Below are 16023 nucleotides of genomic sequence, written 5' to 3'. Positions count from 1 at the left end.
AGACAGCCAGGGGGTTAGACTGAATTCTAGGAAGTCTGGATGATGTGGCCTTGTCCTTATAGGACTTTAACATAACCTCTCCCCCAAAAGGTAGAATCTGTACCCCTACTCAAATGGCCTAGTTTTTTCATGGGCATGTTCTCAAAGCCCTCTACTTTAGTATGCCAAGGAATGCCCTGGGGTCTCCCAGCTTGAAAAAGGTATCAGTCTGATGTTAGCTCACAGGCCTTCAGAATGGACCTACCCCTAAGACCTGTTATTTCTCTCTTAGGAAGATTATGGAGGGTAGTTGGTGACCCTTCCCCCACAAAAATCCCGAAACCGCATTATTTCCCAGTGGGGAAATGAAGATGTGTCTCCTCAAATAATCATGATATGATTCTGGCTCTGTTATTCCAGCTCAGCCCGGACAGACTTTTCTGCGTGTAAACAAGTCTCCTCCCTTCTCTACAGGAAGAAAGGGGTGTGGCTGGAGAGGACCACGGTGCCTCTGTCTTCCTAGGAAGGGCAATGAGAAGAGCCCCCCCCCATCCCCATCTTCCTTCCTCACTTAGATTGACCCACCCTGAGAGTGCTCTGGTCTGGGACCAGCTGGCAAAGAAAGGAAAACAGGAAGCCATCAAGAGGATTGAGAGGAAGCAGAGATACACAGGAGTGGGAATTAGAGGGGGTGGAGGAGTGTATTCACACAGGGGAAAACCTAAGAGGAAGGGTACACAGGCAGGTTGATGCTCCCAGCTGAGGTTAGGATTCTGGATTCAAATCAGAAGAGGTAAAGAGCGTTGGGTTCTGGAAAAATGTATGGAATATTGGGTTATTGTCAAATGTGAGAAGGCATTTATCTCTGAGAACCTCCTGGGGGTGGGGTGAATTGGACTGTATATATTAGGTCTGAATTCTAAAGAGGAGAATTTGGGTATGAGGTATTTAAGGCTGTCAGACCCGAAAGTCAAATGGAGGCCCTAGGGGTTGGTTTGTTGTTCGAGGCCAGAAGGAGGAGTGCAAATCCAAGATGTGTGTGCAGTGAGGCCTGAATAGGGTGGCACCAGAGAGAGAAAGTGCTCAGGAAAACCATGGGTCCAGGGGTCAGGAGATCGGGGACTCCAGAGCTGGAAGGTAGAATAAGTTTCCAAATTCCAGGGTTTTGGGTGTCTGGTGGAAGGGATGGTGGAGAGGTTCAGCAGGGAGGTGGGGATGGCTGGGATGTGAGAAGTGACAAGGGATTTGGAGGTTAGAGTGAAGAACGTGTTAGGGAACCAGAGTGAAGTCAGAAGGATGCCACAGAGACAATTCTGGCTCTGGGGCTCTGGGGCCTGGGGAGGGAACAGAACTGAGGTGGGGCAGGTCCTGAACTGGAGTCGGGATGGTTCTAGTAGGGCTGGGGTTGGGCCTGCGTTTGGGGCCAGAGTTGGGTTGGGCTGCGCTCTAATTGGATTGGGGCTGGGCTGGGCTGGGCTGACCCCGCGCACCTTTGTGGAGGCCGGTGAGCCGGTCCTTCAGCACCGTCAGCTCGTAGATGCGGCCGAACTCCTCGAACAGCGGCTTGAGGTCCTGCTCGTCCAAGCCCCGCGGGATCTGCCCCACGAAGAGCTTGATGGCGTCGTGGTCCTTCATGGGCACCGCGGGACCTGGGTTCAGCCCGCTCATGCCGCCGCCGCTGTCCGCGGTGCTGAAAGCCAAGCGCGGGCTGGGGCCGGCGGGCGGCGCAGACCCTCCAGGCGCCGCGGCCATGTCCCCGCCCCGTCCGCCCTCCCGAGCGTCCCGCCTGTCCCGCCGTCCCTTCCCTGGACTGCTGGCGAGGGCCTGGGGGAGGGGGCGGGGCCCGCCTACGAGGACGGGGGGCTGCCCAGGGGGCGGGGCCCAGCCGAGAGCGAGGGGCGGGGCGGACTGAAAATGGGCGTGGTCTAAGGCGGGGCGCCTGAGTCCGGCTGGAGTCCCCCTCAGAGCTCTCCTGGCTCCCGCCCTAGCGCGCCAAGCCCAGCCCCGAGCCCCAGCCCCCGAGCTTAGTGACGTCAGACAGCTAGCAGGGAGAGTCTACGCAAGTGATTTGCATAATGAGATAGCGGTGGCCAATCAGAGAAGGAGTTGGCTGAGCTGGGGCGCGGGGCGAGAGGGGCGGCTGGGCTCACGCGCTCCAGCTCTCCATGGCAACCGGACCCTCAGCTGCCCTGTGTGTGGAGGGTGTGCGGGCGTGGCAGTGGATGGGAAGTAGCTTCGTCATGCGTGGCGCTGTCTGCTGGAGTCGGAGACGATCAGACGATCTCTCCCTGCACACCTCCAACAGCCGGACCGTTTTCTGTGGGGCAGATAGGGTTTCCACTTCTCTATCCCTACGACCGAAGCCAGTCTTGCGGAGCTCATCCTTCCAGGCTCCATCGTACACCTCTCCTATATCTTCAACCTCTCCTTGCTCCTGAGACTCAAACACACTCTCGTCTCTTGTATTCTAAAATAAGCCCCCAAGCACTGATATCTTTCTCAGGAGAGCGAAAGAACTTATATTATCATATTTACTCAGAGCTTCTGCCTGGTTCCTCCCTAGTCTGTGACTCAGGAGTGTTATATTCTTTTCCTGAAAAGGATGCTGTGGGTCAAAGAAGTTAGGGCGTAAGGCGGCCCTAGCATCTGTAGAGCTGAGGGCAAAAGAAGAAACGGAAATTGATACATTGTGTGTGTTGATATCTTAAAAGCTATCGGACAAATCACAGTGCTTGAGTGTTTACCTCCCCACTCCCCCTTTCACAAGCTACATTCATAAAGATAAAGGATTGGCGACATGGCCAATAAAGGCTCTTAATAAACAAGCTCGATGACCTGAGTTGGATACCCAGAACCCGCGTGGAAAAACCAGGAGCAAAGCTTCGCATCTGTAATCCTAGTACTTCCGTGGCAACAAGAGGAAAAAAACAGGAGAGTCACGAGGGCCAGCTAGCAGAGGGACAGAAACAAGAGGGAGCCTCAACAACGTGGAATGAAAAAGCCCACTCCTGATCTCAGCAAGCTTGCCATGACCCATGTTTCTGCCCCTACTCATACAAATACACACATGCATACACATCACACACACACACATCACATATGCATCACACACACACCCCACATAAATCACACCATACACACATACACACATCACAGAAACAGTAAATTTATAAAATTTTGATTATTTTGTGTTTGAGTTTTGCCTGCATGCATGAATATATATGCATGTATGTATGTGCAGTACATGTATGCCTAGTGCCACTGGGGCCAGAAGACGGTGTCAGATCCCCTAGAATTAGAGTTATGGAACTTAGGGGTTTTGTAAGCCTCCCTGTGGGTGCTGGGAATCAAACCCACGTCTTTTGCTGCTCTTAACTGCTGGGCTGGCCACTAACTAATTATGAGTTGAATAGGACCTTGAACTGCTGCTCTTTCTGCTTCCACTTCCCAGTTCTGAGTTCATGGGTGTGCACTCTCATGGTCATTTATGCATACCATCTTTAGTAGTTCGTTTGGGGATAGATCTACTTTTCAAATTGTGTTTTCTTATTGGTGGAGCAGCTTTTTTTCTTTTCTTTGACAGGTTCTTGTGATATAGCCCAGGCTACCCTCAAACTCTGGGTTCTTTCTTGCTCCGGTTTCCCCAGTGCTAGGAGTGCAGGTGTGTGCTACCGTGCTCAGCCCTGAACTGATCCTTGCTAGGCAAGTTCTCTTCCGCTGAGGTGTTCCTCCAAGCACCGTAGTTACATTTAAAGCAGGTAACTTTTAAAGTGGGCATAACTGGGTCTTTTAAAATTAAAAACGGTTTTGTTTATTCTGTGACAAGTTGGAAATTAAATATCGTCAATGCTCCACTCTGTTATCTTTTGATACACTGTTGCTGTGGATGCTCAGCTGTGTTATCTTTTGCTACATTGCTATCTACTCCCCCCCCCCATATAAACTCCAGAGTCAGCTTGCCAATTCTCCCTGTGCTACTTTGCTTTCTGTTGCCACAGTGAGCACCATGATCACAAGTAACTTCTGAAGAAAAAGGTTTATTTCATGGTATAACTCCTAGGTCACAATCCATCCATCACTGAAGAAAGTAGGGGCAGGAACCCTGGGAGAATGCCATTTGCTGGCTTGCTTCCTCTGCTTGCTTAAAAGATATTATGCAGCCCAAGCCCACCTGCCTAGGGATGGTGCCTCCTACAATGGACTGAACCCTCCCACTTGGCAAACATGGCCACAGACCAATGGAAGAAATTAGTTTGGAGTTTCCTCTTCACAGGTGTCTCTAGTTTGTGTTAAGCTGACAATCACTAAAAGCATAAAATAGCTTCCTGGAACTTTGATTGTATTTACATTGATGTAGATCACATTGGGAGAAAAAAAAAAGATACAAAACAAAACTGATGTTGTGGCCCTTAGAGGAGAAGGCTCAGTGTATCCATAAAGGCACTTGCCACCAAGCATGATGGCCTGAATTTAACCTCACATAGTAGTGTGAGAGAACAAACTCCTACAAGTTGTCCACTGACCTCCACACACATGTACTGTGGCACACACACACACACTCGAAATACACACTAATTGTTTAAAAATGTTATTGTTACAATATTGACATATTGTAACAATATTGTAACAATATTCACAAACAAGAGAAATAACCATCTATTTGGTTCCTTTTTCATTTCTTCATTCAAGAGTGGTGGGTAAATCTTTTCTTTCTTAAATATGCCATGCTATTCTTGTCCCTGTTCCTTTGTAGGTGGGTGGGATATTTCCGCTGGTTGTCTCCTGACCCCAATTCTCTATGTCTTTGGCTTTCTGTGGTTTAAATATTATATGCTTAGATGAGGGTTATTATCTAGTGCTTAAGCCATTGGGCCCTCATCGAGACTCCTGGATTTTTGATTTGTTGTCTGTTGATAATTTGGGGGAAATTCTTTGACATTATTCCCTCATTAATATTCTCTTTATTTGCCTGGGTACTTCTGATTATGTGATAGGCATTGTGTTGAAAAAATATTTTTAGAAATAATTGTAGGTTAAGGAGAGTAGTATTTTCTTCCTCCCGAATAAACTTGTTCTCAAAGGCATCCGGCATCTCGATCAGTTTGAGATAATCAAACTAATTTGAGTAATTAGGATGATTCAAAGCTGAGCTGTAGCCTCTGGAGCAATCGATCTGTTTCCAACTCACTCTTCAGTTGAGACCTCTGGGTGAAAGTTTTTTTAGGGTACATTCATGTGTGTTGTGCAATCATGTGTGTACACCCCTGTATGTTATTGGAGGGGCCAAAAGAAGTTATCATGTGACCTGCTGTATCCTTAGAGACAAATCTCTCATTGATTCTGGACATCCACTGGGAGCAAGCAAACCCAGTGATTCCCTTGTCTCTGAATCTCCCACAGTACTAGGATTATAGTTGTGCATATAGCCATAGTTAGCCTTTTAAAACAAACAAATGAAACAAACAAACAAACAAACAAATGAAGATGCTGAGGGCTGAAACTCAGATCCTCATATTTGTACAGAAAGCCCTTCTAGCCACTGAGGTATCTCCCCAGCTCCAGAGATTTTTTTTTTGGGGGGGGGAATCCTTAGACCACAGCTCTGAATTCCCATCCCTATGACATTATCCAAAGTGTTTTCCAGAATACAATTCTCCAGAATTGGCAATTGTGCCCATCGTGGAACATTATCTCAAATGCTAGGCTTTCGGTGCTGAATCTTAGTCTTTCTCAGACCTCATCTCATTCATGACTTGCAGTGTTTCCTCCCTCTAGTGTTTTTAAATCCTTCCCATCACCTTCAGGGGCAAACCTGTTCCCAGTTACCCACTCTAGCATTATGACAAATAATAGGCTTCCGGGAGGGGGTTGTTTTGTTTTGTTTTGGTTTGGTTTGGTTTGGTTTTGGTTTTGGGGGGGACAGGGTTTCTCTGTGTAGCCCTGGCCTGACCCGGAACTCATTCTGTAGACCACGCTGGCCTCTGACTCAGAGATCCTCCTGTTTCTTCCCAAGTGCTATGATTAAAGGCGTGCTCCATGGTATGGGACTTTTCAGTTCTTCTCTTACATCAGTGAAGACATAATTGCAACCTTCTTCATTTTAAATTAGTCGATTTGGTCTGTGTTATTTTCATAGGAGAAGTACCAATATTCTAAGTTGGTTTCTACCACCACCATTCTATAGGGATTCAAAAGAGTTAGGAGTCCTCGTGCTAATTTTTAGTTTAACCTCTATTTTGGTGTCTATGTATGAATAAGCTCTTTACTGGGTCTCATATCCTGTTTGATGAGTTTGTTTATTCATGATCCAATAGCCCTATCATCAGTTAAAGGTTTTATTTATTTAGAGTCAGGGTTTCACTGTGCAGCACTGGATGGCCTAGAACTTACTATGTAGACCAGGCTGGATTCAATCCTACAGAAACCTGTCTGCATCTGCCTCCCCAGTGCTAGGATTTGTAGAGGAGTGGTTCTGGTGCTTTGATTTGATTGGGAATCTGCGTTTACTGATATTGAAGATCCTTGCCCCCAACTGTTTATTGATCTATTGATAAAAATGCCAGTGGCCAATGGCTGGGTGGAAAGAAAGAGGTGATACTTCCAGGTTCCCTCAGGTGAGGAGAGAGGAGAGGGCAGGAAGAGGAGATGGAGTTACTTGGGAGGGGGGTGGGGACAGACTCAGAGATGGAGGGGAGATCTTCCAAAATGTAGGTGGAAAAGGAAACCGGCCCATGGAAGGGCAGCTGGAAAGTATCTTGGCAGCAAAACCATTGGGTTTCACAGAAGGTGACCAGCAACTAAGTTGAGGGCAGATTTAGAGGTGTTGAGCCAGGAGTAAAGGTAAGGGCATGCTAGCTATGGAGAGCCCAGTTGCAGAATCAAAGGAAGTATTAAAAAGAGCTAATATGTGTGTGTCTTTCATCTGTGGATCCATGATAGCTCCTGGGTGGGTGTGTGCCTGCTACCAGCTGAGAGCACAAAGCAGGCAGCCAAAACTACTTATTACAGGATTTAGGTGTGCACCACCATGCCCAGCTATCCATTTATTTTATTTTATTTTATTATTTTTTTTGTCTTTATGCACAGTTTACTCATTTTTTTTTTTGGACATAGTACTACCTGAGGGCTCAGCTATACCATATCTTTTTTTTAATTTTTAATATTTTTATTACATATTTTCCTCAATTACATTTCCAATGCTATCCCAAAAGTCCCCCATAGCGCCCCCCACTTCCCTACCCACCCATTCCCATTCTTTTGGCCCTGGCATTCCCCTATATTGGGGCATATATAGTTTGCAAGTCCAATGGGCCTCTCTTTCCAGTGATGGCCGACTAGGCCATCTTTCGATACATATGCAGCTAGAGACAAGAGCTCCGGGGTACTGGTTAGTTCATCATGTTGTTCCAACTATAGGGTTGCAGATCCCTTTAGCTCCTTGGGTACTTTCTCTAGCTTCTCCATTGGGAGCCCTGTGATACATCCAATAGCTGACTGTGAACATCCACTCCTGTGTTTGCTAGGCCCCGGCATAGTCTCACAAGAGACAGCTATATTTGGGTCCTTTCAGCAAAATCTTGCTAGTGTATGCGATGGTGTCAGCGTTTGGAAGCTGATTATGGGATGGATCCCTGGATACGGCAGTCCTAGATGGTCCATCCTTTCATCACAGCTTGAAACTTTGTCTCTGTAACTCCTTCCATGGGTGTTTTGTTCCCAATTCTAAGAAGGGGCATATTGTCCACATTTTGGTCTTCATTCTTCTTGAGTTTCATGCGTTTAGCAAATTGTATCTTATATCTTGGGTATCCTAAGTTTTGGGCTAATCTCCACTTATCAGTGAATACATATTGTGTGAGTTCCTTTGTGATTGTGTTACCTCACTCAAGATGATGCCCTCCAGGTCCATCCATTTGGCTAGGAATTTCATAAATTCATTCTTTTTAATAGCTGAGTAGTACTCCATTGTGTAAATGTACCATAATTTCTGTATCCATTCCTCTGTTGAGGGACATCTGGGTTCTTTCCAGCTTCTGGCTATTATAAATAAGGCTGCTATGAACATAGTGGAGCATGTGTCCTTCTTACCGGTTGGGACATCTTCTGGATATATGCCCAAGAGAGGTATTGCTGGATCCTCTGGTAGTACTATGTCCAATTTTCTGAGGAACCGCCAGACTGATTTCCAGAGTGGTTGTACAAGCTTGCAATCCCACCAACAATGGAGGAGTGTTCCTCTTTCTCCACATCCTCGCCAGCATCTGCTGTCACCTGAATTTTTGATCTTAGCCATTCTGACTGGTGTGAGGTGGAATCTCAAGGTTGTTTTGATTTGCATTTCCCTGATGATTAAGGATGTTGAACATTTTTTCAGGTGCTTCTCTGCCATTCGGTATTCCTCAGGTGAGAATTCTTTGTTCAGTTCTGAGCCCCATTTTTTAATGGGGTTATTTGACTTTCTGGAGTCCATCTTCTTGAGTTCTTTATATATATTGGATATTAGTATCTTCAACGAATTAGAAAGTGCAATCTGCAAATTCATCTGGAATAACAAAAAACCTAGGATAGCAAAAACTCTTCTCAAGGATAAAAGAACCTCTGGTGGAATCACCATGCCAGACCTAAAGCTTTACTACAGAGCAATTGTGATAAAAACGGCGTGGTACTGGTATAGTGACAGACAAATAGACCAATGGAATAGAATTGAAGACCCAGATATGAACCCACACACCTATGGTCACTTGATCTTCGACAAGGGAGCTAAAACCATCCAGTGGAAGAAAGACAGCATTTTCAACAAATGGTGCTGGCACAACTGGTTGTTATCATGTAGAAGAATGGGAATCGATCCATTCCTATCTCCTTGTACTAAGGTCAAGTCTAAGTGGATCAAGGAACTTCACATAAAACCAGAGACACTGAAACTTACAGAGGAGAAAGTGGGGAAAAGCCTTGAAGATATGGGCACAGGGGAAAAATTCTTGAATAGAACAGCAATGGCGTGTGCTGTAAGATTGAGAATTGACAAGTGGGACCTCATGAAACTGCAAAGCTTCTGCAAGGCAAAAGACACCATCAATAAGACAAAAAAACCACCAACAGATTGGGAAAGGATCTTTACCTATCCATTTATTTTATTTACTATGTAGCTTAGAATGACCTCATATTTACTCTGTTTCAAAGGCTGGCCTTGACCTCTTAATTCTTCTGCCTCCACCTCCTAAGTGCTGGGTTGTAGGCATGTACCATACCTGGTTTCATAATGACTCTTGACATCTGGTATTGTCGTGGTAATATTCCACAAAATTAATATGTGTATTGGCCTTTAAGAATAGATAATGGACCAGGCAGTGGTGGTGCATGCTTTTAATCCCAGCAATAGGGAGGCAGAAGCAGGCAGATCTCTGTGAGTTTGGGGCCAGCCTAGATTACAGATGGTGTTTAGGATGATCAAGACTACACAGAAGCCGGGCGGTGGTGGCCAGCGCCTTTAATCCCAGCACTCAGGAGGCAGAGGCAGGCAGATTTCTGAGTTGAGGTCAGCCTGGTCTACAAAGTGAGTTCCAAGACAACCAGGGCTATACAGAGAAAACCTGTCTCGAAAACCAAAGACTACACAGAGAGCCAGGCTGTGGTGGCACATGCCTTTAATCCCAGCACTTGGGAGGCAGAGGCAGGCAGATTTCTGAGTCTGAGGCCAGCCTGGTCTACAAAGTGACTTCCAGAACAGTCATTGCTATATAGAGAAACCCTGTCTCAAAAAAAAAAAAAAAACACCAAAAAACAAAACAAAACAAACAAAAAAAAAAAAACAAAAGAAAAAAAAAAGTTTGTAACTCTTGGATTTTTATTCTTTCAGTTACTTTAAAATCATTTCCAAATTCAACAATTTAAAAATTGGGATGTTAGCCTAGCATGGTGCCACAGACCATGTGTGCCTTAATCTCAGCACTCAGGAGGCAGAGGCCAGCCTGGTCTACAGAGAGAGTTCCAGGACAGACATGATTATACAGAAAAACCCTGTCTTGAAAAACCAAAATAAATAAATAGAAATAAAAAAATAAATAAAAACTGAGGTCTTAAAAGTGTCCATCCATGGTAGACTGCTTGTTTAGCAGGTACAAGGCTCTAGTTTTGAATTCCACTAATGCAATATGTAAACAAACAAACAAACAAACAAACAACGGACTTCACTGGGTTTGGTGGTGCACACCTCTAATAGCAACACTTGAGCGACAGAGGTAAGTGGCTCTCTGTGCGTTAGAGGCCAGTCTGGTCTACATAGGTAGTTCCAGAACAGCTAGGGCTACATAGAGAGACCTTATCTCAAAAAAATGGATTTCATTTGGAATCACATTGATGTTATAGATCATATTAAGCTCTTGGAATATTGAAACTTCTAATCCATGATCATGTCATATACCTATACATATACATATGGGTCTTCTTAGATCTTTCTAAACATTTAATAAGTTTTCCCATAAAGTTCTGCTCTGGGGAGTTTTTGTTTGTTTTGAGACAGGGTCTCATGTAGTCCAGGCTGACCTCAAGCTCATTACATAGGCAAGGATGTCTGAACTTCAGGGCCTCCTGCCTCTGTCACCTCCCAAATACTGAAGTTACGGGTGTGTTCCTGCACTTGTGGCTCCCTTTATCTTCATGAGGTTTATTCTTTGGAACATGTATTGCCTACTTGTGTCACGTGAGGTACACTGATGTTTATCTAGACTTACAAAACTCAGACATTTGCATTTATGGAAATGTTTGTACTTGGTAAGGAAGTATCACCTCTTTTGCTAGAGCCAAGTCTCTTTCTTTGTAGATAATACAGGTAGAGCGATAGGAGATGGCACTTCAAGACATGGCTCCTTTAGAAGCAGGAAGCTGGACTTCCATGCTGAGAGATCTAGCAGTCAAATATGTTTAAAAACCTAAAAGAAATTCAGAGTGGAGAGATGTCTCAGTGGTGAGGGCCGTTCCAGAAAACCCGAGTCAGATCTTACCTCATGTTGGGAAGCACACGACTTCCTGTAACTCCGTTTTAGGGCATCTAATGCTCTCTTCTGGCATCTATGGGCACCTATATTCAAATACATAAACAACACATATACATAATTACAATTTTTAAAAATTGTTTTTCTGGAAGAATCAAGTCAAGTGCATCGACTAGGATGCAATTCTAAGTGTGCCAAGATGGAGCAGTGTAAACAGAGATAAATGGACCTAAGAACTGTTGATGTAGAATGAGCACATATGGACAAAGATTGGGATAGAAAAAAGTTAAACAGGATTCCTAGATTGATTTCTTTCTTTCTTTTTTTTTTTTTTTTCCATTTCTCAACACTGGGTTTCCCTGTGTGAGCCTGGCTGTCCTGGAACTCACTTTGTAGCTGGAGTCTGCCTCAGACTCAGAGATCTGCCTGCCTCTGCCTCCCAAGTGCTGGGATTAAAGGTGTGTGCCACCACTGCTCGGCCTCCTAGATTTCACCTCCTAGATTTCCTAAGCACTGGTGGAATTGTGTAATACTGAAGTGGAGAGCTGTGAAGATGTGTGAGGGACAGTCAAGGGGTAGGGAGTTCAGAGGACATGGACATGTGGACATATATGTATGTCTTTGTGGATAAACATACATATGACATTATATAGAAACACATACAAATATATTTATAAGAAAAAGTAAGGCACTAAAGACTTGTTTACATATGAATAATATTACGTTGAAAGAAAAAAAAAAGGCTGTGTACAAAAAAAAAGGAGTCTGTAACCCCACAGAGGAGTACTGAAAGACTCTGAAAGGAGCCCTTGCTCAGGCCTCAGGACAATAGTGGACACCCAAGAACTCACCACTGACTGAGCTTGTTGCAAACCACATGAGGCTTTATTCAGAGAAAGCCAGAGCTCTGGGGACGACTCATATCCCACGCAGGGGTAGAGGAGTCAACCTTGAGGGAAAGAGGTCCCCGTTTTTATAGGCCCTCAGGGGGGAAAGGAGAAGTGGGGAGTAGGGGATTTCCAGATCTAAACAATATCTATTCTAAAATGATTGATTCCTCAAGAAATGGGTATGGAAGGGAAACAAGGAAAGAATCTAATGAAGGTGCAGCAATGGGCACACACCTGGTCAGAACATTGGCAGACACACAGGTTCGAGGAGTGGCCATAGCATTGTGCACCTTTATTTTTCTAAATCAGTGAAGCCAGTTCTACTAACAATAAAATCTATTTTACCAATTTCAGGGCTTCTATGACCTTTTACATTCTCCCAGGATCTTTCAGTACCTGCTCAGCCTAAGCAGAACACCGGATTTAATTCTCGACACTACGGAGAGGAGGAGGAGAGGGGGAAACCAAGGATTTCATGCCTGTAAGTCCAGTACCCATAGGCTAACTCAGGAGCATTGTTCTGAGTTCAAGCATCACCTAGGCTACATAGTGAGTTCTGAGGAAGGGAGATGAAGAACCAGCTCGCCACCACCGTAGGCTCAAAAGCCATCTTATAGTAAAAAACAAACTAGGTTCACTCTTGTTTATGCTTAAACTTCTCTTTTTCAAGGATTGGGCTATGCCCCGCCTTGTGGAGAGCCGTGCTGCGAGCAATCTCGAGCCACGAGCAATTGCCATTATAAGATGGTGCTGGCCTCCGGTGTGCCTAACTAGTAAACAAGCCTTGTGCGCAAGTGCGAGAGTGAACTCACACTTAGTCACTGCCCATCTCAGGACGTAGTAGTGGGGTGATGGGCGAGCAACGAATCAGGAGCTGACATGCCACATCAGGTGCTGAAACGCCATGGCTGAGGGCTATATAAGCGACCCCATTTTCCGGGGTCGGGGTCTTCCCTCCTGAAGAAGCAATAAAGCTTTTGCTGCAGAAGATTCCAGTTGTCCTAGTGTGTTCTTGCCGGCGAGAACCATAGCTTGGGACAAGTGGCGCCGAGGAACCTGGGAACTTTATACCATCACACTGGCACAAGGGAGATCCCCCGTTCGCCGGCCAGAATCAGAACTGCGGGACATTAAGGCTCTGTAAGGTATGTACAGTCTTGAAATTTCTCCAGAATTAGATGCCCTTTTGATTGTTTTCACTGCGATTATTCCTTCCCTTTCAGTTTCGTTTTGCTTCCTCCGCTGGAACTGCTGACTGATCCTCAGTCACAGTCAGGCCTGGACAGCGACCAGTATGGGAATCTCCCACTCTGTTGTAACGGCCTTGCGGTCGGTCCTGAAGCAGTGTGGCCTGAAAATCGCCACTAAGACTATAGAGGGATTTGTCAGGGAGATAGACCGTGTGGCACCATGGTATGCTTGCTCAGGGTCATTAACTGTCGCCTCATGGGACAAACTGAAAGGAGATCTAGTTAGGGAACAGCAGAACGGCAAACTTAAAGCAGGGACCATGCCATTGTGGAAACTGGTAAGATCGAGGATTGTCAGCAAATGGTTGAAGCGGGGCAGAAAGTTTTGGACAAAATTCAAGACAGTCTATCAGAGACAGAGTGGGGAGAGAGAGTAAGAGCTGAGAGGAAACAAGGTACACCGAAGTATGAAGGCCTTTCCCCGGGCCTTGAGCCCGAGGAAAAGAGATATAAGGGACAAAATGGCCTGGGAGAGATTAGAAAAAGGGATGGAAAGGGAGAGAAAAGGAAAGGTCGAGCTGGAGAGGCACATAAGGAAAGGAGCCTCTACCCGCCATTAGATGAATTCAAGGCACTAGCTGTCAGTAGCTCAGAATCGGATAAGGAACTTAGCTCCTCTGAGGAAACAGACTTAGAGGAAGAAGTGGCAGGCTACATACCTTGAATGATTTCCAAAAAATGCTGGGATATATTAGAGGGAAATACCCACATCTCCTCCCACAGAGCACTTACCCCAGCTGCATGTCAAGCTTTACAAACTATAGAAAAGGCCTTACAAGATGCTCAATTACAACGCATTGACAAGTCAAAGTCATTTGAATTGTGCATATTAAAAACTGCACAGTTAACAACAGCAGTCTTATGGCAAAATGGACCCTTATTGTGGGTCTACCCTAATGCTTCCCCTGCAAAAATCATTGAGTGGTATCCTAATGCAGTTGCTCAACTTCCACTTCGGGGAATAAAAGCAGCCATTACTCATTTTGGGAAAGAACCTCATAAGCTAATTGTGCCTTATACCTCTGCTCAAGTTCAAACCCTGTCAGCAACAACTAACGATTGGGCAGTCTTGGTTGCCTCCTATTCAGGAAAAATTGATAATCATTATCCAAAACATCCAATTTTACAGTTTGCCTTAAGCCAAGCCATAGTGTTTCCAGTAATAACAGCCAAACACCCACTTCCGGACGGGGTAGTAGTGTATACAGATGGATCCAAATCTGGTATAGGTGCATATGTAGCAAATGGCCAAGTAACATCTAAACAATATAATGAGACATCACCCCAAGTTGTAGAGTGTTTGGTAGTTCTAGAGGTCCTTGAAACTTTTCCGGGACCACTCAATATTGTATCTGATTCCTTATATGTGGTTAATGCAGTTAATCCGCTTGAAGTTGCTGGCTTAATTAGACCCTCTAGCAAGCTTGCTCACATTTTTCAGCAAATTCAGTCAGCCCTGTTACATAGAAGACATCTTGTGTATATTATTCATGTTACGGCTCATTCTGGCCTTCCTGGCCCTATGTCTCATGGAAATGACTTGGCAGACAAAGCCACTAGAATTGTGGCTGCTGCTCTGTCCTAGCAGGCAGAGGCTGCAAGGGAGTTTCATAAATGCTTCCACGTGATGGCTGAAACATTACACCGCCGTTTCACTTTAACCAGGAAAGAAGCTCATGACATTGTCACCCAATGTTAAAACTGTTGTCAATTTCTCCCTACTCCTCATGTAGGGGTAAACCCCCGAGGCATCAGGCCATTACAAGTCTGACAAATGGATGTCACTCATATTTCCTCCTTTGGAAGAAATCAATATTTACATGTTTCCATTGACACCTGCTCTGGTGTTATGTTTGCCACACCTTTAACAGGTGAGAAAGCCTCTCATGTTATACAGCACTGTTTAGAAGCTTGGAGTGCTTGGGGCAAGCTCACAATTCTTAAAACTGATAATGGGCCAGCATATACCTCTACTAAATTTCAGCAATTTTGTCATCAAATGGATGTCACTCACCTGACTGGCCTTCCTTATAATCCTCAAGGACAAGGCATTGTGCAACGTGCCCACCGTACACTCAAGTCTTATTTTATAAAACAAAAAGGGGGAGTTGATGAGACTCTGCCCTTAGTGCCAAGAGTAGCTGTATCTATGGCACTCTTTACACTTAATTTTTTGAATCTTGACGAGCAAGGTCGCTCTGCAGCCAATCGACATAGCTCAGACCTTGATAGACCAAAAGAAATGGTGAAATGGAAGGATGTCTTATCTGGTCTGTGGAAAGGCCCGGATCCTATTTTGATAAGATCCAGGGGAGCTGTTTGTGTTTTTCCACAGAGTGAAGACAACCCGTTTTGGCTGCCGGAATGACTCACCTGCAAGATAGTAATCAAGGATGGTTTGGAAGATGCTGACCTCCCGAGAACTGCTCCTGATCCTGACAATGCTGAACTTGTCTCAGGTTCCTAGTATGATGGGTGAACAGAGATGGGCCATTCTCTCGACTTTCCCTAAACCAATCAATGCCAGTTCTCCATGATGCTATAGTTTTTCCAAAATTCTTTACTACTAATAGAACATTAGATTTACCATATCTACCCTATGATCCCACCCGAGCACCATTAGGAGAAAATTGGTCTTTATTAGAACAGGGTTCTTTATGTTTTCAAATTAATGGACCAGGAAAATGTATCAACCTCACAGCCCGAGCCTTTGGGATGTTTAATGAGCACCGAGGAGGCTGGGTGAGCACAACCCAAGATACTTCCAATGCAGATATAACCATTACAAATTGGACCTTCTGGCAGGAATTGGGCAATTTGGGTTAATGGTACATTTCTACCACCTAACTTTTCAGACAAAGAACGTCCCCCGCAACCAAAAATAGCCCCTCATTGTAGCTTGGAAGATGA

General features: G+C 45.1%; 1 protein-coding gene across 2 annotated transcripts in view; it reads right to left on the bottom strand.

Annotated features, from left to right (window-relative positions):
- The window catches only part of Celf6 (CUGBP Elav-like family member 6), a 28121-nt gene extending 26355 nt beyond the window's left edge, over window positions 1-1766 (bottom strand). For both annotated transcript variants that reach the window (XM_021171844.3, XM_029482021.2), the window contains exon 1: window positions 1470-1766. In XM_021171844.3, the coding sequence (XP_021027503.1) occupies window positions 1470-1731 (262 nt within the window). In that variant the 5' untranslated portion in view covers window positions 1732-1766. The remainder of the gene's footprint in view (window positions 1-1469) is intronic.
- Window positions 1767-16023: the final 14257 nt, after the last annotated feature.

Source organism: Mus caroli, unplaced genomic scaffold (genome assembly GCF_978045245.1).
Source record: "Mus caroli unplaced genomic scaffold, Mus_caroli_1 scaffold_11, whole genome shotgun sequence".
NCBI lineage: Eukaryota > Metazoa > Chordata > Mammalia > Rodentia > Muridae > Mus > Mus caroli.
The sequence above is the reverse complement of the archived record's forward strand: the minus strand, read 5'-3'. Positions and strand labels throughout refer to the sequence as shown.